General features: G+C 37.5%; 1 protein-coding gene across 3 annotated transcripts; it reads right to left on the bottom strand.

Annotated features, from left to right (window-relative positions):
* Nucleotides 1-17525: 17525 nt before the first annotated feature.
* On the bottom strand, nucleotides 17526-23659 carry LOC137734203 (eukaryotic translation initiation factor 4G-like). Of its 3 annotated transcripts, none has more exons than XM_088697912.1 (6): nucleotides 23492-23659; nucleotides 23105-23375; nucleotides 22812-22961; nucleotides 19675-22330; nucleotides 18158-18350; nucleotides 17526-18057 (listed from the first exon to the last, which is right to left on the bottom strand). In XM_088697912.1, the coding sequence occupies exons 2-5, from the start codon at nucleotides 23328-23330 to the stop codon at nucleotides 18281-18283; spliced, it is 3102 nt and encodes a 1033-aa protein (XP_088554038.1). In that variant the 5' UTR covers nucleotides 23331-23375; nucleotides 23492-23659; the 3' UTR covers nucleotides 17526-18057; nucleotides 18158-18280. The 3 variants fall into 3 exon arrangements, with proteins under 3 accessions (XP_088554038.1, XP_088554036.1, XP_088554037.1); XM_088697910.1 differs by having other exon boundaries at nucleotides 19675-22339; nucleotides 23492-23658; XM_088697911.1 differs by having other exon boundaries at nucleotides 19675-22339; nucleotides 23105-23377; nucleotides 23506-23655.
* Between the last annotated feature and the right edge of the window lie 3774 nt (nucleotides 23660-27433).

Genomic DNA, 27433 nt, shown 5'->3' with positions numbered 1-27433 from the left:
AATTTAATTATGTTAATTCATTCTTTTTCAATTACTAACTAGTCAATTTCTTAAAAAATTATATTGTTCATTGTTAGTTTCAATTTCTTTTACCTTTTAATCTTTATCTTCGTCTTTAGGAGATGTATTCTATTGAGTGTTTGAAGGATTTGAAAAAGAATTATAAATCCATGAAGTTTAATGGGGTTTCATAGACTTCATGTGAGTTTTAGGTGAATTCATTCAAAATCTTAGGGGAGAGAGGCCTAATTTCCTAATGCCTAAAAAACATTATAAAATTCTGCACTCTTTAAAATACTTTAAAATCAAATCCTTATTGAATACACATCGAGTTTTATGGACTACTTTAAAATCTTGAAGAATACACCCGGATTTATGTGGAACTCTATAAACTTCTTTAAAATCTTAATTGAATACCCCCTTAATTTTTAAGTATTGCCGATTTTCTATTAGAGAAATGCTAGCAGGACTCGCCTAAAAAGAAAGTCCAGCAAGACTCTTTATTCAAAAAGTTATAATTACATGAAGAATTGAACTTTTGTGTTTTTACAAAACCCCAAAAGTATGTGTTTTGCATTATAGCCCAAGTTGAGGTTATTGCATTTTAGCCCAAATTAGGATGAGAACAAAATAGTCTTCTTTTTAAATGAGAATTGGATTTTCATTTCATTTATTTCTATTTAAATCAATTCTATGGATACAAAGACCAAATGACATTATTGCATTCAAGTTTAATTAGTTAAAGTTTTAATTAATTAAAGAAATCGTGATTATGAACCTAAGCCTACGATAATTGAGTTAGGTGATTGGTCGTCTCTCAAATTTGTTTGAACCATGGGAAAGTATAGATTTTTGTTGTAATTTGATATGATCAAATGTTGTAAAAGAGCACGAGCTTTTCTTTACATTAAAAGTACTCCTCTTATGTTTTTTTTTTTTTTTTTTTTTTTTTTTTTTTTTTAACAAACGATATTGTCTACACTAAAGGGGTGGGCTAAACCTCACAATGGGCTCGCGATAATGTGGTTTAAATTCACCTTTGGCGAGAATCGAACTTAAGACATCTCACTTACAAGTCAAGATCGATCTTTACAAAATATCTTAACTTCTTTTTTTTCTTTCTTTAATAAAGATTTGATAGAAATGTAAGTTTCTCCAGTAATGTGACTTTCTATGTGAAAAGAAAAATGGAAATCTATAAAGAATGAAAGAATATGTTTGTCCAAATCGATCTTACTAAACATCTTAACTTTGTCTTCTTCTTTGTTTTAATAAAGATTCGATTGTGGTGTAAAGTGTCTCCAATAATGTGAGTTTGGCCTTTACAGCTTTTATCTTTACCAAAAGCATGGATGTCATGGTTGATCTTTATTAAATATCTTAAACCTTTTATTCTTTTTGTTTTAATAAAAATTCAACTGGGAATTTTGCACATACACCACTTGGACGATTATGGTTTCTGCAAATATCCCTTAAAGAATTTCTTTTGACAACTAACCATGGTTCAAAACAGACTAAAGGCCAACAATACCAATACATAGAAGCCGACCAAATGAACAAAACTTGGAGACTGATTAACCAAACAATAGTCCCAAAATCACCAAGACACATAATTGAAAAGGAATACCAGTTGACTATAATACTAAAATCAATCACCATTCCTAGACCGAGATCCAACACTAGCTCGTGTTGGATCAAGTTAAAGGTTAATAGTCATCCTAAGGCCTTAAAGGCAACTATACAGTCCAGCAAAGAATACAAAGTTTATGTTAGTAATACCATATAATCTTGCTTTAAAAATGTTTTACAAGCATAGTGGGAGTATCATATGCTACTAAATCAACCACATGGACCAATAGTTGTAATAGGACCAAATTGTTTTAATGTGATTAAAATGCATGCTTATATGTGAAGAGCAAAAACCCTCAACCAATCAAATATTAAGTTGACTAGTGAGAGGGTTTTTTGAACATTCTTTTGTGGCCTTCCACCATGGTAGGCTCTTCACAAGTGCACCGTGCTTTAACCCTACATTACAAGAGGCGCAAAGCCTGCATTTACATTTAAGGAGTCTATTCTACGCATTTCAACGTCCTTCCTCTCAAAAGAGTCTGTGACCCAAAGAGATATCATCGACGGATGGAAGCTTGGTGAGTTCAACTCTTTAACGCATAAAGCAACCTCTTTCTCGTTTCCAGCACTGAAAATAGAAGGGAAAACAAAATTAAGGAAGAGCATATGAAAAATCTTAACAAGGGTTATCAGAAGTTGTATAATACATCAAACTATATATATCTAGAACGAATCTAAGACGAGTTCTTGGAAAGCCAATGACTGAACATCAACAAGATGTATTTAAATCTTTAATGTCAAAGATTGCGAGCATCCACCAAGGTCTGACGCTGACATCAAGTGGATGCTTCAGGGCAAGAATGAGTTCTTTTATTATGGTAAGAAGAAAGCAGGGGAAAACGAGGCTGACAACAATTAAACTAAACACATTTATGGGGTGTAGTCAAATTCGGATTTGAGAGAATTTTAAAAGACTTTAAAATCTTAGTGTAGTTAATTAAAGGATTTTAGAATCCCTTCAAATCTAGGTGTAGTCAATTAAAAGATTTTAGAATCCATTTAAATCTAGATGTAGTCAATTAAAAGATTTTAAAGTATTTTAAAATCCATCCAAATTTAAGTGTATTAAAAAAAATTAAGATTTTGGAGGATTTCAATAAATTGTGGATTTTATGGGATTTAAGAGTAAAAAGTATATATAACCAAGAGTAAAAAGGATCCAACCCCACCCCCTAGAATTTCAAATCCTTCCACCACAATTCACTACAATTCATTCAAATTCTTTAAAATCCATATAAATTTTGTAGAAATCTTTAATCCTCTTTAATCATATCAAATCTCTCATTTTTAAAATCCTTTAAAATCTTAGTTTAACTACACCTCTGAGATATCACATTACTTGTCATTACACTCACTGCATTCAAGTCAACCTAGAAGTTTCCAAAGTAGCAGGTCAAATGTTGTACGAAGTCTACAATTCTCCATGCAAAATAACTTCCCAAGGTTTCTCAATATCCTTTAATGCACAACAATAAATTCAGCAAAACATTACGATGGCAGATAACCTTCCAAAAAATTAAGACATACATGGAAAATTATAAAATTATCCAAATTTATTTCTATATCTGCGCAAGTTATGCAAAGAAACCCTATAGTATATTTTTCAATAGATGTGAAAAAAATAAAAATAAATGAACATTCAAACAATTGCAATCATGTGGTTTAACTAAAACAACTAGCCAACTGCATAGGAAGTGAATTTTCCAATTGAGACCTAACAATTATAGATGAGTAGGTTACCAAGAAGAATGTTAGAGTAGATAGAAATCACTGTCTTACGGCCTACATTCTTTTATTTTCTTTTCTAACACAGATATTCAAACTTAAGGACCTCTACCTACACCTTGTTAACTACATTGCAAAATATAAAGTTGGTACAGAGGAAAAGGAAGATGATAGAGAGAAAACTAGAGAGATTGTATTGATTGAATGGATAAAATGTATACAAATGAACTTTTGGAAATGATAGCTATACAATCCCTTATATAGCCATATAACCTACTTACAATAATACCCCTCTAACTATATTTCTGTTATATCAGTTATTACTCCCCCCTCAAACTAAACTTGGAGGATCTAAGTGAAGTTTGAGCTAGCTAGGTATTTGAGACTGATCTGGAACTACGAAACGAAGATGTCTGCACTGCTTCAACCCCTGTCTTTTGCAGTTTGGAGCAGTGTATGATAGTCTGGAGTTGTTGACATTAAGGCACTGTGTGACTGGACCCTTTTTGGAACCTCTGATTTGCTGCAAACTGGTGACGTGCTTCTTGAATTTCCCTTGAATGCAACCAAGAACTCACTGAATACTTGGAGAATGGCACTCCAAGAAACTAAATCTACCAAGGAGAATGACACTCCAAGAAACTAAATCTACCAAACTAAATCTTCCAAGGAGAATGACACTCCAAGAAACTAAATCTACTATGGAGAATGACACTCCAAGAAACTAAATCTTCCAAGGAGAATGACACTCCAAGAACCCAAATCAACCAAGGAGAATGACACTTCTTTTCACTTCGCTGACATGAAACTTAACAACAAAAAAATTATACCGGGAGATTGATACTCCGTTTCTTTTCTCAAAATACATAAATCTCAGATATAATACTCCTCAGTATAAATAACCTTCTTCATTCTTCACACAAAACGAAATCATAGAGAGTCCAAGTCACAGAAATTGTAGATCAACATGCACAATACCACCATGGCCGAGGCCAGAGTTGCCTTCAACACTACCTGGACGCTGCGACATAAACATAAATCACACAAGCCTCATAGATCACATGTGACCAAACTCCACCAGGGTCTCAGAAGTTCGACAGAAAGAGAAGAATACCATCTAACACCGAAGGACGGAAATATACAAAGCCAAACCATGCAGCTCAATGGAAACGCTTTGCGCGTAGATTCATCTAGGATTCATTCCTAGCTTAAACCCTGTGTATGTAAATGCATCGGAACCAATTTTGGTCAGTCCGTCCTCAATGTTCTAAGAATAGTCAGAAGCATCCTCATTATAAACAACTGTTCATAATTTTTCAAGATGATTTGTGAAAATGATGAACCTCATGTCGAGATAGGCATACCAGCTGCTCACGAAACCATTAACAACCACCAAAAAACCCAGAAAAGATTCATTCTAATTGTTCAGAATTCAGAGAAAAGGAACTGAAAACATAACCTGCACAAATAAATCTTGAGTTGTGCATTTTGTCAAACATATGGACTGCACAAAGTTTTGAGATGTCCTCCACAGCAGATAGCAGAGCATTGATCAAAGCCACAGAAAATATAATTCAGAGAGTTGATCTAGGAACACCACCAAGAATTCAGAAGCCTGATCTTGCACCAAGACACTAACATAATCACTCTTGCTCTCTTGCTTTTGTCCGATCAAAACGCAAAGGCAAACATTAACAGACAAATCAAGAAACGGGGGTTTCCATCTCTCTATCTCTCTCTCTGGTGTTAATAGACAACCATTCCCTTGTGCCGTGCGGTTTCCACTTCAAACCCACCAATCAAGAACTCATCCATCACTTCCTCCGCGACTTTCTGATGAACAGATCGCCGCTACTGCTGCCAGATCCGAACCCTCTGAGATATGGGAAGCCTATGAAACTTGATTTTGAAACCTTAGACGATATAGTTGAAAACCATAAACAATTCATCTCTCGAATCACAGATAACTAGTGGAAGCAGTAAAGATCACACCACCAATAGTCATAATCTCAATCCGAAAAAAAAAAATGAAGAAGAAAGAAAGAAAAAGAAATTAATGAAAAGCAAAAGGGAAAAGGAATCGACCACCAGGATCCATGGCGTGAGCCTGGTGGCTCTGATACCATGTTAACTACAATGCAAAATATAAAGTTGGTACAGAGGAAAAGGAAGATGATAGAGAGAAAAACCAGAGAGATTGTATTGATTGAATGGATAAAATGTATACAAATGAACTTTTGGAAATGATAGCTATACAATCCCTTATATAGCCATATAACCTACTTACAATAATACCCCTCTAACTATATTTCTGTTATATCAGTTATTACACCTCACTCATCCCATGCCACTTGAGCCTTGCTCATGGATCCCATATTCTGACACCAACTATAATAAGATACATATTACTTAGCTTATATACTAAATATCGTTCATATACAAATATTTTCTCAAAATATTCATCGATATATCTGTAAATTAAGCTATTGGTATTTTCACAAAAGTCAGTATTTAAAACCTTGGATATTGTGAAAACACCAATGAGAAACAAAATGGGAGATGAATGGTTGAGTAATAGTATGGTTGTTTACACTGAGAGAGGTGTTTTTGCTTTTATTGATAATGAGCCTATTATGTGACATTTTCATGAGATAAAACCTCGCCGGCAGCAATGTATTAATAAATTATGAACGACATTAACATTGTTTACTATCTAAAAGGATTTGGTTGTCTAAATTTTTTTGGGACATCTTACCCTTTTAAATTTTGCCTCTCTCACGACAGCTCCTAGCTTCGCCACTGTTTGTGGTAATGTTAGAAATTTTTTTTTTTTTGACATCTTACCCTTTAATATAGATAATATCGTTGGTTAAAAAAAACAATTCTAGTGTCATTGCTACTTAGTATTACGGTTTAATAGTATTCTTTTTCATTTGTAAGTGAAGGTTTTTCTTTTCTATTAATTTGGTGCAAGCACACTATTTGATCAATTTAATGAAAGTTCAACAATCAATTCGGTCAAAGACTAAATTGTTACAATTTTAATATCTAATAGTGCAAACTAACAAATGTAGTTCGTCAATACTTATCAATTTTATTGTTTAATTTTCTTGATTTTTAACTTTTTATATCTTTCTATGATCATTATTTTTTGTTTGTTTTGCTTTGTGATCAATGGTGAAGCCATAAAGGCATAAGGAGGTGTGGCCGCATCTTCATCGTCAAAAATCAACCCCTAAAAGCGAGAATTCGCACCCTGATTCCTCTGAACTTCAACGAAACCGACACAGAACGTTGTTGATGCACTGCAGACAATTTTTTTTTTATTGATACTATCGGCAAGAATCCACCCCACCGATATGAGCGAATATCCATTTAATATTGGTACTATTGGCGAATATCGAAGAAATAAGTCTAAATATCGGACTTTCCGGTGCGAGCATCGACTATTGCAGAAGCAACGGTTCAAAAAAGTCATGAGGAAGAAACAAGCATGCAGTTCTTGGGTTTACTGCTATTTAAGTTGAAATGACAATTTTATTTTTGTTGTGGCTAACAATGAAACTACTGCTGCAAGAACTCTTGATTTTTTTTTTTTTCAAATATTATAAAAAAATCAACCTCCAAAATGAAAACATGCCCTTAAGATAAGAAAAAAGAAACATAAAGTGTACGCTGAGATGAAATTATTAATCAAACCATTCTTAAATTTTTCTTTCTACTTCAGAGTTTTATGAAAAATAGAAAGTAACTAACATTATATAAGAAATTGTTGCAGTCCTATTAGATTAGGAATGTGATTGTGTAAAGCCTAGTGTATCTAGGAATATCTCTTATATTCCTATTAGGAGTTGATTACCTATTAAGAGTTGTAATCCTAAAAGGGTAAGGAATTAACCTTCCATATTATTATAAATAAAAGGACGATGGGGTGGAATAGAACACACCTCACAATTACACATCTCTCTCTTCTCTCTGTATGCCGCACCCTCTCTCTCTATATGGCCTCCATAATCATTCAATAAATTATGTCTACAACACGTTATCAGCACGCTCTTGATGCTGAGCTAACAAGAGTTTGATCTTCAATCAGGTGAATATTACGTTTTAATCATTCTTATTATGATTAATCCATTATTTTATTGAATTGATCTACATGCCATTGATTCAATTTAATTTTTCTATGTTGAACGTGATACAACGCATTGGAGATGCAATTCCAGCTTTTCAAGAAGGATCTTCTACAAATTCAAAGGCTTTTGTGGTTTTCTGCCAATCATGTACGCTTAAAATAAAGGAAGATATTTGAAATGACCATGAAGCATGAAAACATTCCCCATGATGCATGAACCTCCTACATTTTTATTTACCTTCCGATATATATATATATATATATATATATATATATATATATATTGTATATGTTCATATATTTGTCTATATATATATACATATACATTTCATGAATTACGGAATTATGCTATGTGGAATTTGTGAGTCAAAGCGTATAAATAAATTAGAAGCAATTTAGGGTTTGTCAAACCCTAACTATGTCGAAAAAAAAAGAAAAAAAAAATTTGGGCATTATGCGGCACCATCGCCGTACCTCCACCATAGCAGCAGCCTTCTGGGCTTGCTACAAGACACCCACCCGAGCCTTTAGCCTAGTTAACCTGCATCGGCACGAAGCCCAGCCTGTTCCCTAAGGAAGCCTGCTGTAGACTTACTAGCCCTTCCTTGTGAACTTGGCCCAATCTGCCAACAAGCTTTGTGCTTGCTGGGCTTTGCATCTGCCATGGCCCGTGATTCTATATGCCAGCCCATGTGGCTGAGCTTGTCCCACGACCCAATGAACACAGCTTCGGCTGGGCTTGCCCCTGCACCATGGTCTTGACCCACATATGCCAATAGCTTGCTGTTGGGCTTAAAAACCCTTGGCCCGTGGCCTGTTGCCACTTTTGTGCTGTTTTTGCAACCAACCCAAGCCTCTAGGGCTTTGCCTTACTCATTGCACCTAGCCCAATTTTTTGGGCTATGGTTTTTTTAAATAAGTGATATTTAAATAATTTTAACCCAAATGTTATTATTATTTTTGCTTCTAGGATCGACCTCGAATGGTCCCGATCTATTGAATTAATTAAAAGTAACCAGCAGTCCATTAATCTGACATGACATCCAAAATTATTGGCCTGAAGCCCACTTTTGGACATTAACGATTCAATATTTTATTTCTCTTCTTTGAACTATTGACTCACTTTCGCAGTCTCGAAGCGCTCACACTTGAGTTCCTGAAGCAAATCAAATCCACTACACTTAAATCAACATATTGCATTATGTGTTATAGCAGGAACCTCTCTTTTATATACTAAATGTTCATAAAATAAATTGAACTTGTAGTTTCAAATTTAGTGCCCTTGAAACCCGAAGTTTTCATAAAACAATATACCCATGAAAACCTGACGTTTTTCATGCAAACCATGTCTTAGAACTTGAATGTTCTAACTTTGATGCTTATGGACGATTCATTCTCATAGCACCAATCACAATCTTGTTCTCTCCAATTCAATGGATTGTCGAACTGTCACAAGTTTGATTTCCCTTATCTGGATGTTTCTAATAGAAACCACTTTATGTGGGGTACAAGACATTGCTTGAAGCACACCATGATTATGTCCATGAATGTGTACAATTATGAAGTTTATAAATTAATTGAATTTTAACTAGAGAATACTTTTCTCGTCCTTCTTTCTAACTTGCTCATGAAGCACCAAGTGTAGAAAGTGGAAGTTTACCAAATTTTCGGATTTGATTACTACCACAAATGTGAAAGAAAGGTATAGACCCAATTTAGCTAAAGTCTATCGAATGGCTCAACCCAATTCGGTCAAAGCCTACCGAATGGTGATGCCCTACTTCTGCATGAATGCATATGGTCTGCTTCGACAGAGATGCACTGAACCGTACTACTTTGCGTCGGCAGAGACCTACCAAACAGACCCCTCCAGCTTCGGCTGGAGCCTACTGAACCCAATTCGGGGTCTGTCTCTCTCACCTTCCAATTTCGAGTTTGTTTTTACAATATATGGTAGAATCAGGGCCTGCCAAGGTGTGGCATCATGCCCGAAGCATGATCCTTGGCATCTAAGACCTAAAAGTTCAAGAATAAGGGATATTATTCCTGAACCTCAACCCTATAGAATCTACTTCCATCTCGATTGAATAGATCATTGGTTATGCACCTGTTTATGCCTCTACCAATGTCATTGAGGAGTACCATTCTCATAGTCAATTTGTGAGACTAATTTTGCTCCACCAAATACTGTTGGAAGAGTAGAATTTTGACATGGATGGCCTTGTTGGCTGAATCCCCTTAGTAAACCATTTACTTTGTGAATACTTTTCCATATTCTTGGATTCAAGTTTGGTGTATGTTTTAATTATGGATAATCTTATTGATATTGTCCTCGAATACGAGTTAATTGAATCATGTTTCTTGTATACGTATGACCAAATTCAATTAAACACGTGATTAGGTAGGAATGTGGGAAAGTTAGTTGTCTGGATGAATGCGATACTACGCACACTAAATTTACACCTAAATCACATCTCTAACAATGACTTCAGGTCTATCCAACCTGATTAGGAACATTGGCACGCTCCTCGTTGTATGAATGGTACTGAATTACCATTTAAGATGCCTTATATTCTCACTATTCTGGGTTTTTAAGGATATTCGAAATGACAATGATCATAAATGAAACCATCGAAGAAAATAGAATGGAATATCTTTACACCACCTCCAAAAATGAGCATGCAGCTTTGATTTGGGGCCAATCAACACATTTTCTTACCCAAAGTAAGGATTTTGTGCCTACAAGCACACTTTGCCAAGCCTGCTGATTAGGGAAATTGATTTCTATATCATTCCTTGCAATGATACAACACGACTCTCATAGTGGATTCAGGGGAATATATGTGGACTAATCCAAACAAAATGCAGACCATATAAATACTTATGGTTTTGGTTGATGAATCGACAAACTGGTCGCATGTTTGTCCACACACATTGCTGCTAAACCTCTTGGCCGATTAAGGGTTCACCACCCTACTTATCCTATAAAGTCCGAGAGACTGGATAATGCCGGAGAGTTTATATTGACCGTTTGCAATAAATTATTACCTGTATTTTGGGTTTATAATTGAACATCGAATTCCCATGATTCACCCCAAATAGCCTCGCCTAACGGTCATAAAGCACAATTTAAATGATCGTTCATATTTTGGTAAACGTACCAAGTTTTTGGTTTCTGCCTAGGGCTATCCCATCTTGTACGCAGTTATGTTGGTCTGCCTTAAGCCCCATTGCCACCCAACCATTTTGACGTTACAGTTTTACAGTTGGTTACTGGGTACAAACTTGACATTTTTCGTATTTATGCATTTGAGTGTGCATTCCATGTGCCAAGTTGCGCTGCCGCAACGTACCAACATGGGTTCTCAAAGAAGGATGTGAATCTTTGTCAATTATGATTCTCCTTCATACTAGCTCTCTTAGAGCCCTTCCATGCGATATATTTACTACTCATTTGCAGGTTGTCACTTCAATTAGACAGTCTTCCAGCCGTTAGGGGGAGATAAAAACGTTAACGTTCCTGTAGAACAACAGAAGTTGCGTGGATGTTGCCCACTATGTCTCGTCTCGATCCCCATACTGCACAAGTGTGATAAGCAGATGCAATGAATTCTAGCTTTAAGAATGGTTCCCCAGACACATTCCTCTGATCTAGCTGAAGTGACGAGATCATATACCAGCTGCAAACATGCATGCAAGGATAAACGTACTTAATGGACGTCGAGTCAACATCCCTAGAGGGTGTGCCACCCCTGTTGGACTATTTGGACGCCCCTGTTGGACGGTCCAGTACACGGGCGGATAGCCTATCAATCTGTCTTGGCCTGGAACATGACAGATTACTCGGTTCGTAGGATTCACATCCCGAGAAGAGGAAGACACCAAACAAAATGAATCTATACTCGATCGCTGTCTCAAATCATTTCCATCTCATGAGATTAATCCAGATTACTCCAGAGACTTGAAGTTCTTGGTCCAGTATACTAGTTTGGATGAGCTAAATGGAATTGAAATAAGATTACCATCGATGATGTTTTCACTTATATGGTAGCTGCCGACATAAATGAAAAGTGAAGATATCGAACCGTGTTTCATTGATTAGGTGACAACGTAGAACTGATTGGACAACTGAAATTACAATCCAGGTCAAATTCCTTACCAAAGTGTGTTTTGGACCCGTTGTTCCTACACTGCCCAAGGTAACTCTGTTGTGTTACAAATGGGAAAGGAAGCGTTATGAGATGAATGAAATAGTGCAATATGATGCACGTCTTACGACGAAAGGTTTCTCTCAAAATGTCCTGTGATTAATAGCAGCATTATGAAATGTGGTTAGTGTTTTCTCCATGGGGATATAGATATAGAGATGGACATGTAAGTTCCAAAAGAATTACATGGACTGGTTCAAATAGTTCCAAAACCACGGAACACCTTCTTAACTTGTTTGAGGCATTCGCTTACAATCCGACGGATGTGGTATACCCGTCTAAGTGATTATTTGATCAGTCAGGGATATGAATGAATGCCCTTGCGTGTTAAACTATGAAGTTTTATTCTGAATTGCTAGAGTTACATTTTATGTTGTTGACATGAATCTCACTAAGACTTTAGAAGAGCTTGAGAAAGCTGCCTCGCACTTGAAGATGGAATTTGAGACGAAGGATCTTAGGAAAACTCGTTTATGCCTTGACCCAAAGTTCAAGTATTGTTATGACGGTACCTTGGTCTACCAGTCAAACTACACCCCGAAGGTGTTACCTTGGAGTATACCTATGGTCATCCATACATTATATGCAAATGAGACCCTTGAAGAGGTTATGGAATCCGAAATTCCATATCTAAGTTCAACTTTGCACTTCATTGTACTTAGCTCATTATATTAGATAGAACATCTCTTTCACTGTTGATCTATTGGTAAAGATACAGCACCGCGCCTACACGCAACCACTAAATTGGTATTAAAGACATGCACTGAAGGTACTACAAGGGCAAATCCCATCGCATCTCGAAGGGATCCGACCCCCCTGATCCTCGGAATGATATTTGCCTTGTTTGTTATGCTGATGTAGGTTACTTATCAAACCCGCACTAGGCAAAATCCCCGAATGGTTATGTCTTTACCGTCAAAGGATATTGCAATATCTTGGGGGTCTAGGATATAACCTTAGTTGCAAAATCTTCGAATCGTTCCAAGACTTGCCTCACTTTACTACGCCACAAGTGAGACATGGTTAGGAGTTCTTGTTGAGTATATTCGAAGTACTTGCTGTTTTCTATCCATCATTGAGTCCTAACGATGATCCATGAAGATTATACCGCATGTATCCACCCGACCAAGCCATGATATATCAACGAGGTCAACACCAAGACATATTACGTCTACATCTACATTAGCAAAGCATCATGATATTGAAGTCATGCAAGCCAATCCCAGACAACCTTGCCGACCCTTACACGACGACACTGCCGAAGTCAACCTTCCAGAAGCTTGTCCGAGGAATTGGTATGCCTAACTATCATATGCAATGCTTGTAGTTCTCATTTGGAAGTTTTGTCAAACTTAAGGGGAGTATTCAGAAGTATACTCACTTGATCTTAATGTACTCTTTTTCCCTACGATTAGGAGCATTTTTGCCATTGGGTTTTTGCTACCTATCTAGGTTTTAACGACACACCTATCCTGCGCTGATCATACCCTTGTGAGCTCTTCTACTTACGTCCAAAAGATGTATAGTTTTGACTTAATGCAACTTCTCACTTTTCTCCTTAGTCTATGGGTTTTCTCCCACCTTGGGTTTTACCATAGCGAGGTTTTGTGAGTTTTACCTTTTTATGCATTCTTCCGTTGATTTGAGACTTGCATTCGCTCATTGTGCCGATGACTTCATCAACTTTACTTCATCATTGAAGACCTGATGTGCCATTCACTTGAGTATTTACACACTCAAGGGGGAGTATTACAATTTTATTAGATTAGATGTGATTGTGTAAATCCTAGTGTATCTTGGAATATCTCCTATATTCCTATTATGAGTTGATTACCTATTAAGAGTTGTAATCCTAAAAGGGTAAGGAATTAACCTTCCCTACTACTATAAATAAAGGCACAATGACGCGGAATAGACCACACCTCACAATTACATATCTCTCTATGCCGCACCCTCTCTCTCTTTATATGGCCTCCATAATTGTTCAATAAATTATGCCTACAACAGAATTGTATTTTTCTTTTTAGTAATATCGCTTGTATTAAAGAAAATATGCACATTATATATTTTCGTAAAAAAAACTCAGTTAGAGATACATGTATAACACAGGGTATACAATGAAATATAATAAGATACATATTACTTACCTTATATACTAAATATCGTTCATATACAATATTTTCTCAAATATTCATTGATATATCTGTAAATTAAGCTATTGGTATTTTCACAAAAATCGATATTTAAAATGTTAGAAATTGTGAAAACACCAATGTGAAACAAAATGGGAAATGAATGGTTGAGTAATAGTATGGTTGTTTACACTGAGAGAGGTGTTTTTGCTTTTATTGATAATGAGCCTATTATGCGACGCTTTCATGACATGAAACCTCGCCGTCGGTAATGTATTGATAAATTATAAACAACATTAACATTGTTTACCATCTAAAAGGATTTGGTTGTCTAAATTTTTTTGGGACATCTTACCCTTTTAAATTTTGCCTCTTTCCTGACAACTCTTGGCTTCGCCATTGTTTGTGAGATCAACTCGTCAACTTAATGTTGGGAATGCGTTGAAATGCAATGAAAGATGATGTGAGGACTTGCGATGATGGAGTTGTACAACTATTTTGCTACATATGGATGAGCAACATGGAATGTGAGATCACATGCTTTTGTACTCAGACCAATATTTAAGTTCACGGATGGTTCACACCATTCTTTCTTAGGACTACACCCGTGGCTTGATTCTCCTTCCGGGAGATATGTAGGCAGCCTTTTTCGGGTTCAACCACACCCCCCCCCCAATCAACATTATTCTCCCCTCGCTGGAGATCATGGGCAAGTCCGACTTGTGACCATGATTTTACAAAAGCATGGGCTCAGAAAATCATGGTCTCAAATATTGGTTGGCCAATCAACTTTTCAAAAATTGGTCTGAGTACAAAAACATGTGATCTCACATTCCATGTTGCTCATCCATATGTAGCAAACTAGATGTACAACTCTATCATCCCAAGTCCTCACATCATCTTTCATTGCATTTCAAACCATTCCTAACTAAGGCAAATTCTCCAACGCATTCCTTATCAACAAAAGACTATCTGCAATCTCCATAGAAAACCTTTGGTATTACATAAAGAGCCTCCCTCTCACAATCAATGTTGAACAGAGGTTTGTATCTCCCACCATTGATTGCCATTAGAACAGGGCAAGCATCTGCTCTGATGCCAATTGACATTACACGAGCATAGTAAATGGGATTCAAAGGTAAACCCAAAAATCGGAAAGCTGGAACCCACAAGTTTAGAGAGAAAATTTCAAAGGTTAATTGATTAATTCTTGAATGATGATTACATAGAAGACGAATGGCTCAAATACACTTAACTTCGCCCTAGGGAAGCTTAGGAATCTTAGTAAAATTAAGATGACATAAATTGAACGAAAAGCCAAAAGTACAATTTTTATTACAAACTTTAAATGCTGTTTTGGGAGTCTAAAACGACCTTAGATGACCTTAAACACGACGGGCTCATGGGATGACCATGACTCTTGTTCTGCTCACAATTCTATTCAAAACGATATATTATACGCCCAATTCTAATACCAAAATACTTCTTATTGCCTTTTATGTCGCCATATCAAATGAATCCGATATCTCCCAACTTTAATTCTTCTTTTTTCAAAATTTGAAACATTTTATTTTCTTTATCTTTCTTTGTCGGAATTGACTCATATCTTGTCTTATATCAGACTCCTCCACTTAAAAAAACTCAACCTTGAGTTCTTCTTAAAACGATCTTGATAGCTAGTTGGCAACTCCCTTGTTAAGCAAATAAATTCTTCAAGTTGAGAAGCACTGAAAGTTCAACTCGAGAAGCCCAACTTTCAGTGAAATTAGGTGAAATATCATCAAATTAATTCCGTAAACAAGATTGAAATATGCCATCGATAATCAAAATATTTTCTTTCCCCAATTTTTTTGTTTGGTCAACAATGGAATTTAACCCCTATTTAGTAGATTGCTGATTCTCCAAAAGTCATAGCAGTTCATAATCACCCATACCTTGAATTTCTTGGGTCTCCACTTGTGGGTTGTCATGTTTTAGGAGATCTTCTTCAACAAGATTCTCAATAAGCAAAATTACTTGTTCATTTCTTCCACCTTGACCTCCACCGTTTCTTGGCATAATGAAATATCATTCTCCATCACTTTAGCTTCTTTTCTAATGAATGCTTCACCAGTACTTGCCAAATACAATTTGTATAAATAAAAAAGGAATTGCTTAACAATTAGTCACTTCAACAAACGCCAAGCAATAGGATTTTACCTTGTTGTCGTCTAGACTCTTTCATTTGATCCTACCATAAACGCACATCACCCTCTAAACAAGAAGCAACGATCTTCACTTTCTTCCTTTTCGGAATTGGTTGTATCTTGAAAAGTTTCTCTACATCCTCAAGCCACAAAGAGAAAACCTTCAATGCAATCACTTTCCAAGAAAATAGGAATATCTTCAACATCAACTAGATGAGGTTGGCTCGGGGCAATTCCCTTTGCGCACGCCGCATCTATTGCCATTCCCTTACGAACAACGTCGCTTAAGGTTTTGCTTCTCCCATAATCGATTGCCAAAGAACAGGGTAAATCCCTACTTTGATACCAATTTACGCATCACGAGCGTGAAGGATTACAAACGTAAATCCTGAAGAACAAAGAATTCTGGAGTCCACTAGATTTTGAGAGAAAACCGAAAAGGTTCTTTCATTAATTTTGAAATTGATGAATTACAACAGCTTAAAAAGACATAAACACAGCCTTGGGGAAGCTCAAGGGTGTTAGGAAATTAAAATGACATGAATTCCGACAGAAATTGAAAAGTTCAAAATTTATTACAAAGTTTATTTTGCAGTTTTGGACTTTTAAACAACCCCGGATGGCTAAAATTCATCATACATCGCAGCAAAGTAGTGAGTTTGAATTGAGACGTCGCGTTCTTTTTGAAAAGGTATCATGGGCTCAAAACAGAGCTCGAACGCAAAATATATGAATTCCCGCTGCGTCCTTTTGTCTTCCTTCAGTTCATTTGTCAAGCAACCAAAAGATCCCAACACAATATTCCTCTTCCAATTTTAACGCCATATTTGGCGTTTGAGTGGAGATTTTCTCTAATGCGCCATTCCTTGTTAGTTTTAAAGCGCTCCATTTTCTTTACTTCTTAAAAATTCACCCCAATCTTATCCTACATCATTGTTCACAGTAAATTATTTTGGTCATTCCGTGATAAATTTGTCAATATATTCGTTAAATTATCACGTAAACGATCACATGACTACCTTCTTAAGATTATTTTTGTCAAACAAACCCCTCCACTTAACGAGAATAGTACCATAGCAAAATCAGTGCGTACTGACTCTGATTAATTTATGTCCATTAACTGGAAGAAAAAAAAATACAACACCAAATATAAACTAGAAAAAAAGCATCTGGCAGTTGGATTTGTTTTCTTATAATTTAGTTTAATTTAAAGTAGAGTATAAATTTACCCCTTCATCATTTCATTTAGTGCAAATTTATCGTTGTATATCTCATAAAAGAAGGTAGGGTATCAAATTATCAATTCTATAGATCTATACAATTAACTCGTTACTTTTCTCTCGCAACACAAACAATATATTCATTGAAAGGATGGGAGGAAGCATTTGTTTCATCATAAACTATCCTAAATACATATCCAAACCATTCAACCAATTGCTATATTCACAATAATTTCAAAAAAATTAAAAATACACTTCACTCGAAATAAATACAAAAAGAAAATGCAAAGTTTTGAGGTCTTAATAATTTACAAATACGTATGAATTTGCAGTTAGTTACATTTTTTTTGGGATATAATAGAATACATACACCATATTATGCATACTTCGGTACAAAAATTCTTCATTGCAGGCATATAATTATGAGTTTTTGAACGCTACCAGTCATGAATTCCTTCTAGCACGATTACAATGAGCATCACTAATCTCTAAATAAATTTCTCTAGAATCCTTCATTTGAGAGGATCTGAGGGCCGAAAAGTCTCCAACCGCAAGTTGGAGGACGTACGGATAATCTCCGTACGTCTTCAAACCCTTCTCCGACTTGATAATCTCCAAGACGTTCCCAAGAATGTTGCCTGCAAGCCCTACTTCCAGAAGAAGCCCTGGCTCCTCTCCATCTTCGTGTATTAATTGACCGATCTGATTCAAGGAAACGACATTCCTAAAATGACCTGTGGAAAGATAAGGCCAAGAAACACTGGTGCTCTCGGGGCATCAATCACCGTATCCTCTAAGGTCGACAGAACAATTTAAAAAAACCTGGGCAGATAAAAGAAGAAATTAAATAATAGAAAAATGTACAATACCGAGAAGACCATCAATTTCAATAACCAAATGCAGATGTAAACTTTCCCTTAACCTTTGATGAGCTGAGATTGACTCAAAGTTCCATCATGGGTCTTTGTAAGGTTGACTAGAAGCTTTGCCAAGAGATCTCTTTCAGCGTCCTTCCTCTCAAAAGAGTCTGTGATCCAAAGAGATATCATCGATGGATGGAACTTGGTGAGTTCAACTCTTTAATGCGTAAAGCAACCTCTTTCTCGTCTCGAGCACTGAAAATAGAAAGGAAGACAAAATTAAGGAGGAGCGTATGAAAAATCTTAACAAGGGTTATCAGAAGTTCCATAATACATCAAACCATATATATCTAGAACGTAATCTAAGATGAGTTCTTGGAAAGCCAATGACTGAACATCAACAATATGTATTTAAATCTTTAATGTCAAAGATTGTGAGCATCCGCCGAGGTCTGACTCTGACATCAAGCGGATGCATCAGGGCAAAAATGAGTTGTTTTAATATGGTAAGAAGAAAGCAGGGGAAAACGAGGCTGGCCACAATTAAACTAAACACATTTAGTTATCACATTACTTGTCATTACATTCACAGCATTCAAGTCAACCTAGAAGTTTCCAAAGTAGCAGGTCAAATGTTGTACAAAGTCTACAATTCTCCATGCAAAATAACTTCCCAAGGTTCTCAATATCCTTGAATGCACAACAATAAATTCAGCAAAACGTTACGAGGGCAGATAACGCTCCAAAAAATTAAGACATACATGAAAAATGACAAAATGATCCAAACTTATTTATTTCTATATCTGCGTAAGTTATGCAAAGAAACCCTAAAGTATATTTTTCAATACATGTGAAAAAAAAAACGTAAACCTTTAAACAATTGCAATCATGCGGTTTAACTAAAACAATTGGCCAACTGCGTAGGAAGTGAATTTTCCAATTGAGATCTAACAATTATAGATAGAAATCACTGTCCTACGGTCTACATTCTTTTATTTTCTTTTCTAACACATAAATTCAAACTTAAGGACCTCTACCTACACCATACTCATCCCATGCCACTTGAACTTTGCTCATGGATCCCATATTCTGACACCAACTACATTTATGAGAATCCGAACGAATTGTGTCTACCACTTTATAACATAGCATACAAGTAATCGCACAAAAAAATCCATCACAACTAACTCAACTCCTCTACTTTGATTTTTTTTTTCTTTCTTTTCCATCCTGTCTTCTATACCACCCCCTGTGGGGTCCATTCAATGCCAGAGACAAACAACCCCGATTCTATTTATGCAACTTGAAGTTGACCAAAAATCCTGGAAGATGACCAACCATTGCTCCTAAGTCCTATTCATTCCCCTGGCACAGAACACACATGCCCCACTTTCCCTTCAAGAATTGAATGCATAATCACGTTAAGCAAATCATAGGCAGATTTTTTTAGCACGCAGAGAATTATCACATCTGAAAGATGCATTGAACTAAAATACAACAAAAATTAATTAGAACGGTCTAAAGCATGCATGACAAAAGGAATGAGAAAGGACTGCTCTCTCAAAAAATAAGAATATACCTGTAAAATTCTCTAATTGCTGCCAAAGACATATCTCTAAGGCGGTCTTCAGTCAACACATTTTCTGAAGGAACATTTTGTGTTAAAGCTACTCCATATGCATGTGTGGGTGGTGAAGTTGGAAGAGTTCTATCGAAACTATGAACATTAGGTGAAGATAACATAGTTGATCCTCTTGGACTAGGAGGCCCCCTTCTAGCTGATGGATTGATTCCAGGACCACGGACCAGCCTACTAGACTGTGCTTGTCGTTCTTGTGCAGCATCTATGTGCACTTCCTCGATCTTTATTCGTCCTTCAACTTTCCTCCTCTGTTGCCATTTTTTCTTTCTCAAATCAATTGCATCATTCAACATGAACCTAACTCTAGAAGATAATTTCATGTTATTTGATAAGCTTTTCATCCTTTCAAAATATGCATCCATGTACTCCTTGGCTTTTGGATGATCAATCATCTCCCCAATGGTGCTCATTAGTTTGCACAAAGCTTCAATATCTTGCTCATCTGGAGTCTGTTGCTGACCAAACAACTTTTCAATGCATTTGTGCATTATTCTCTCGGTCAACATTCTCTTTTTGTATAGCTCCCCAATCAAGCTAACATTACCCAACCTTTGTCTTCGCGCTTTGATTCTTTTCCCCTCTCTTTCTTCTTCAGACTGTTTCACCTGACCCTCCTCATCAGCCTTATTGGTCTCCTCTTGCTCTCTTCCTCCCCTCTCAAATTCCTCCTGGCACTTGTTATAAAGCAATATCTTAAAAGTTATCTTTTCATTGTCCTCACCAAAATCAGGCAACTCTCCGGCAAGATAAAAACAGAAGTTAGCATACATCTCACAGAAAGTAGGCTCCATAAGAGCCTTGTCAAAGATCTGTGAAATGACACCAGTTAGAGTCGTGGCATTATCTATATTAACAGCTTTCACTTGCTCGAATAGTTTTTCAAAGTTTTGAGGAGTTAACTTGTTCAGTATAGCCTTTAACTGCCTTTGTTTGGCCTGCTCTTCATCACTCACTTTACCCACTTCATACTTCCTGTCAGCTTTGTGCATCACCTGTAATGGAGTATGAGGAGAAGGCATCAAGCCCTTAGGTTGAAAATTCGTAGCTCTCTGCCACCTGTCAGCATCAGAATTATTTCTTTGCATCCCTCCCTGATGACCAACAGAGTGAGCAGGCCCAGGCAGGATCCCTCTAACATGCTGCTGAACTGGTGTCGGTGCACGCAGATTCCTCAAAACACCAAAATTTGGTCCCTGGCCAGTTCGGAAATTGGCAGCACCTCCCATATTCCATCTATCATCATCCATTATTCCACTCCCACGACGGTCAAGTCTTGCGGCCCCTCCTTGCCTATCAACAATTCTTCCCGGACTAGGGAGCGAATCATAATAAATAGAAGGAGCAGCATTCACATTAGCATTCAAGATCTGTGCTATATCAGACATAATTTCAAAACCTTCTGGAAGCTCCGTATATTGCACAGAAAACTTCAAAAGGAAATCTCTGGAATATTTCTTCGCCCCATGTTCATGTCCATCTTTGTCAGAATCATCCGCTCCACGGACCTGCACTCCAGTATCTGAGGTTTCCAGTTTCGGTGCATGCGGATTCCTCAAAACACCAAAATTTGGTACTTGGCCAGTTCGGAAATTGGCAGCACCTCCTTTATTCCATCTATCATTATCCATCATTCCACTCCCGCGATGGTGAAGTCTTGCAGCCCCTTCTTGCCTGTCAATAATTCTTCTGGGTTCAGTGGTGGTCACAACTGGTACAGACTCCTCAGTTGGAGCATCTGAAGAAGAGGACAAAAGATTTGAAACCTGTTTTTCAACTGAAGCAGTAGCAGTTGCACTTGCAGATACTTTTTCCATCACCGGCAATGATTTAAGGATGGATTGGTCACCTGCGGATTGCATAATTTCTCCTGATTGTCTCGAAGGCTTGGATAATTCACCTTTTTCAACAACAGTTGAGCTGTTTGGCAATGGGTCGACAACCTTCTGTCCAACCGTTCCAGCAGGTGGTTTGATTACAACAGGACCAGTTGCGGGTGGAACAGAGGCACTTACATTACGTACATCGCGTGCATGTTCCAGGTTAGGTGGATCCAACACATTGTGTACAAGGGACCCAGACTTGCTAACAGGCAGGGTACTATGAGATGACGGATTAATGAAAGGTACATGTTGGGAAGCCTGGCTGCCTGGATAGCTGAACCTCCGTGCCTGTGAATTGGGTGGCATATGACTACTAGTTAAGGGATGAGAACTTGGAGCAGGATAATATAGGGGACTGGGATTGTAAGAATTGGCATAATAGCCGGTGGTAGTATGAGGATGTGCAAATGATGGAATAGGCTGGGATTGAGGAGGAATGTTTGGGTGAGTCCTGGGGGCTGATGGCCCACCATCTGGATATGAATCTGTCCTTTTATCAAGCCTCAACTCTTCATGTGTATCTGGATGTGTAATCTTCACAGGAATTTTACGAGGGCCGCCAAACTTCCTACCCAGTTGCTGGGGGCATTGTGACGCCATGCTGATCCCCAAGTTGCCCATCTGAGGTATCTGAGGACCCATTTGGGGCTGCATCTCATTCATGAAACCAGGGCTTATAAAACCACGCTGAAAGGCAACGCCCTTGGACGCATCTCCTGGGGCTAAAACCAACAGAAAATATTAATGCCTGATTATTTGCATTTATCAATATAAATGATGTTATTATTATTTTTTCATTTATTTGGTTCTCTTTCCACGTGGGGTATGCTTAGTTAAACACAGAGGCAAGCATATTCATTTAGAGGCTTTATAACCAGGAATCCTTATACATCCATGTTTAACTATAAATTTGTAGTATTATTTTAATATATGTAATATTTATTATAATTTATTATATTTTAATTGACGTGTCCTAACCGTGTTTGTATTCTATTTTTTTAATTTATCGTGTCACGTGTCACCGTATCCATATCCGTGCAACTTAGAACACATTACTAAATCACCTATTTGGGAGAAAACTGCCAAGAAAATCTAGCATTGACATCGTAACGTTGCTATATAACAGTAAAAATATGCCGACATTCCCCAACATCGATTACAACAACATCCCCATGGTCCAGAGTGTGAACTTACGCTTTGCTGGTGTAGTGGGTTTTCTTGTGTCAGAAGTCACGGAGACAGATTGAGAAGTCGGAGGCTTTGGAACAATTCGGGAGCATCTCTGAGGGGCTAATGCGTCAGCTGCCTGGGGAGCTGTGCTTGCAATGGGTACATCGGAACCTCCTACATTATATCAATCGTAGGAAAACATTGCCAAGAAATGAAAATCAAACAAAATGGGAAACGCAGATTTTAATCTACAAAACAATCATGATATTATCCAATAAATTTCTAGACTGATAGAAGTGAAACTTCGAAATCTGTACCATGCAATTGGGGTTGTGAATTATGAGCTCCATTTTGTACGTCGCCACGTTGTGCAGGAACCATACCGGAAACCTGAGGACTTACACTGGTTACACTTACAGCGGCGCCGGTGCCCTTAGGGTAAGCGGGTGCGTATCCCCTGTGCTGCTGATTAGAGCTTGCGGATCGCCCTGTTTTCCGGTACCGAGTCTCGTTCTTATCCGACGTTGATTGATTGAAGGACATATATTCCTACGATTAATTCCGAAATTTTTTGTTCCTAAATCTTCTCTGCAACCAAAAATGCAGATCCACAAACCCCAAATCAAATAAATCAAACCTAATTAACCGAAAATCATACCGTAAAGCGAGTGTTTAAGAGAATGATTGGGGTTTGATTGGAGTACCTTGAGAGTGAGAGTGAGAGTGAGGAGAAAGAATTAAGGTTTTATTGAGAAACCATGAGAAAGTGCAGAGAGTGACATGAGCGTAAGTGACTTTAAATGATCGAAAAAGACTTATAATCCTTCGGACCAATCATTTTTCTTTCCTCTTTTCCTCACTAAGCAACCTCCTCGCTAAGCAAACTCACTAACCTAAGATAACGGATCCAGATCATCTCCGGACCCTTCTGTGGGGATCCATCGGGATGCTTGCTTTCATTCTGGCCGTTAGATGAGATCGTGCGGCCAGAGATTTATTTATTTATCCATCTCCTCTCTGCAAAACGAGGTCTTCTTCCTCTTTCCTTCATCTTAAGACCTTACTTTCTCTGCTCTTCCTCCTCCTCCACCTTCCCCATAAATTCAACAATTCAAAGTTTATTTATTTATTTCTAATTCTCCTACGTGATGGATAACCAAGATTCAAGGAAATTCTTGTTCTGTAATTTTTAATGCTCTAACTAGCACGGTTCTTGGGTTGTCAAAAATTATTGGACGAAATTTTCGATATTTTCTTCATTGATTGTTTACAAATTGAGAGAAATACAGACAGAGACGAAGGAAATGAATCCAAATTTAAAGAAAGAAATGGGGTTCCCAATTCTTTCCCACGCCCAATGAGAAATGCCTTCAACTAGCACTTGATTCATGGCATGTCCCTTGGACATGCTTCAAGGCGCCCGAGGACTTGTGCCTTCATTTCCTCTGTGGGCTAGGGTGAATACTACCAGCGGATCTGGTGACTCCTTGAATAGTCGTCCCTCTGCTAACCAAAAAGAAGCCACTGATGCGGATAAAAAAAGACGGGGTGGAAGGTTCCCAGGAGAGATTTGGAGCAGAGGTACGAGATGAATTAGCCCATAGGGAAAAAAGACTTTTGGAAAGGATTTTTCCAAATAAAAAAAACCCGTAATTTAGAAATTAAAATAAAGTTGCGCAGAGATAGAGATGGAGATGGAAAAGGAGAAGACAGCACCAGCGACAGAGAAATATGAGCAAAATATTGCAGGGACCGGTGCAAGTGTGTTATGAACCTAACAAAGACAAGGGGAAGACTGAAGAGAGACAACCGGAACGGAAGGAGAGTAGACCTGGCGACCCCGTTTTGCGAAGAGGAGTTTTGAAAAAACAATTAATCTGTGGCCGCACGATCTCATCCAACGGACATAATGAAATCGTCCGGCCGGATCCCCAGAGAAAGGTCCGAAGATGAGCTGAATCCTATAATAACGACGAAAACATAAAAAGTTTATTCGTGCCTATTTAATTTTCTGGTGTCACCTCTTGGTACTATTGTGTAATAGTGTTTATTTTTACTTGTAAATGAGAGATCTTAGATTCGATTTTCGTCAAAGATGAATTTGAACCATATTATTATTAGCTCATTATGAGGCTTAGTCAATTTGAACCACATTATTATTAGCTCATTATGAGGCTTAACTCACCTTCTCACCGTTTAATGAAGATAATATCATATGTTTCAAAAAAAAAAATTTCTAGTGTCATTACTGCTTAGTATTACGATTTAATAGTATTAATTCTCACTTGTAAGTGAAAGTTTTTCTTTTCTATCAATTTGGTGCACGCACACTATTTGATCAATTTAATGAAAGTTCAACAATCAATTCGGTTAAAGGCTAAATTGATACAATTTTAATACCTTATAGTGTAAACTAACCAATGTAGTTTGTCAATACTTATCAAATTTATTGTTTAATTTTCTTTATTTTTTAACTTTTTATATCTTTCTATGATCATTATTTTTGTTTGTGTTTTTTGTTTTTTTTGCTTTGTGATTAGTGGCGAAGCCATAGATGACACACCTCGACCGTGGACGAGGCGTGCTGGCCGTCACGAGAGAGTGATATAACTATGTGCACAGTGCGGAAGCAAAATTAATAATAAAAGTACGAATAAATAAAAACCAAACTACTAAACAAGGTAGTACAAGTGCAAATGTGAGCGACGAATATTCAGAGCACAGGAAACCTAAGTATTGTCCAAAAGAATGAATACAAAATACACAACGCCAAAAGGTATTCCTACGTTTGAGATATTCTGTCAGAACCACTGAACAATCCTCGTGAACCGTCCAAGTTGCCACTAACTAAAACTTGGAGGGGCGCAAAACAGAAAGTGTGAGTGGGCAAAAACAAAGCTTTTCAAAATCATTTCAATATCAAAAGTTCTAACTCCTCGCCATAAAACCTGTATACTTTCCCAGAAACCAGAATATACATACATACATATATATATATATATATATATATATATATATATATATATCCATAAGCATGATTAAAAGTATGCCATGACAAATGTCTCAACATAAGAATGAAGGTAATCTAGGTGACGTTAAACAATATAAATAACATGTCAGCCGGAGTCACCTAACGTGACCTGTACGGCTGAATCTAGAGCTCATGTCCACAACTCACTAACTAAAACCTGCACACAAGTCGGAACCACCTAAAGTGGTCTGTACGACAGGATTGGGTGTAAATCAGTACGCTCAAGTGCTACGATCACGTGAAGGCTTGGTGAATAATCACGGGTCACCTACGAGTCAGAACCACCTATAGTGGTCTGTACGACAGGACTGTGCACCTAACTTGGATCCAAGATGAGCGTGTGGTATGGGAGGTGAACATCACGTGAAAGACTGTGCCCTACTCTGGGCGGGAGCACTAACACCGGGGGTGCAGGTTATGAGCTCTCTATGCATCACACATAACCACTAACTCACAATCATAACCCATACGCTTACCTGGCACTTACCTGTGCGTCCACAGCACCAACATATATATATATATATATATATGCAACCACAAATGCATAAATAAATACGCAAACATTATGCATGGCCTTTAAAACATATAAACACTTATATTTGATTTTCTGGGAAAAACACAAGTATATAGGTATATACGGAAAACCAAAAGCCCACTCATTGGTATGTGGAAGGGTCGTAACCCCCTTGCCTCGAGTGACCGCACTCGTCCTCGGGATAGGTCTCACCTATATGCGAAACAACTATAAAGACGTTAATTTAAAGCACATAACCAACATTACGTAATAACTTCTCATACAATACTTAAATGGGGTGTGCGAATACACCAACGCGATCTACTCAACCTCACGAACATCCCCATATTTTTAGAAAATTTTTTCCGACGTCGCACTCGTCGGCCACGTGCCAGGCACATTGACGGCGTCAATTAACGCCGTCAGGAATATTCCGTTAAAACTAACAGATTCCGTTAAAGTTAACCTGATGCCGTTAGGAATATTCCTTCCAAACTGACGGAATATTCCGTCGTCTTCTCCGGCCAACCTCCGGCGCCGTCGTCGTCGCTGGAAAACTGGGAAAAGTTCAAACCTTCGTTTCTCACTCGTTTTTCAACCAAATTTCATGAAATTGGTACCAAAATGAAGCTTACAACTAGTAGAACAAAACCTTACCACTTTAAAGACCTAAAATCCACGAAATCTCGTCGGAAAACTTCACAAAATCCAGCCAAACCTGCAACTCACAATCCCAACTTCCAAAACCTTCAAACGAACCACGCCGAGCTTCCTAAGGACCTCACCAAGCTTCCTACAAGCTTCAATTTCCTTAAAAAACAACATTTCACGTGTGCATGAACAGTGACCAAAATCCGGGATCCATGGTCTGACGTGAAAACGAAGGATTTCCTACCTGAAATAGATATGGTTGAACTCGTATAAACTTCACGAACACGAAGGTAAAATTTTCTTCCTCGATCCGTAACGTTTTCATCGCTTTTTGTTCTTGTCCGTACCAAGAAGAAGAAGGGAGAGAAAGAGAGAAAGACACGGGACAGGGAAGACATAGAGGATAAGAGTGGGTGTGTGTGTGGTTCAGATGTTGCCAACCAAAACCCC

The sequence above is a fragment of the Pyrus communis genome, chromosome 7 (genome assembly GCF_041283825.1).
Source record: "Pyrus communis isolate YQ-2024b chromosome 7, ASM4128382v1, whole genome shotgun sequence".
Classification (NCBI taxonomy): Eukaryota; Viridiplantae; Streptophyta; class Magnoliopsida; order Rosales; family Rosaceae; genus Pyrus; species Pyrus communis.
This window is presented reverse-complemented; position numbering and strand designations above follow the sequence as displayed.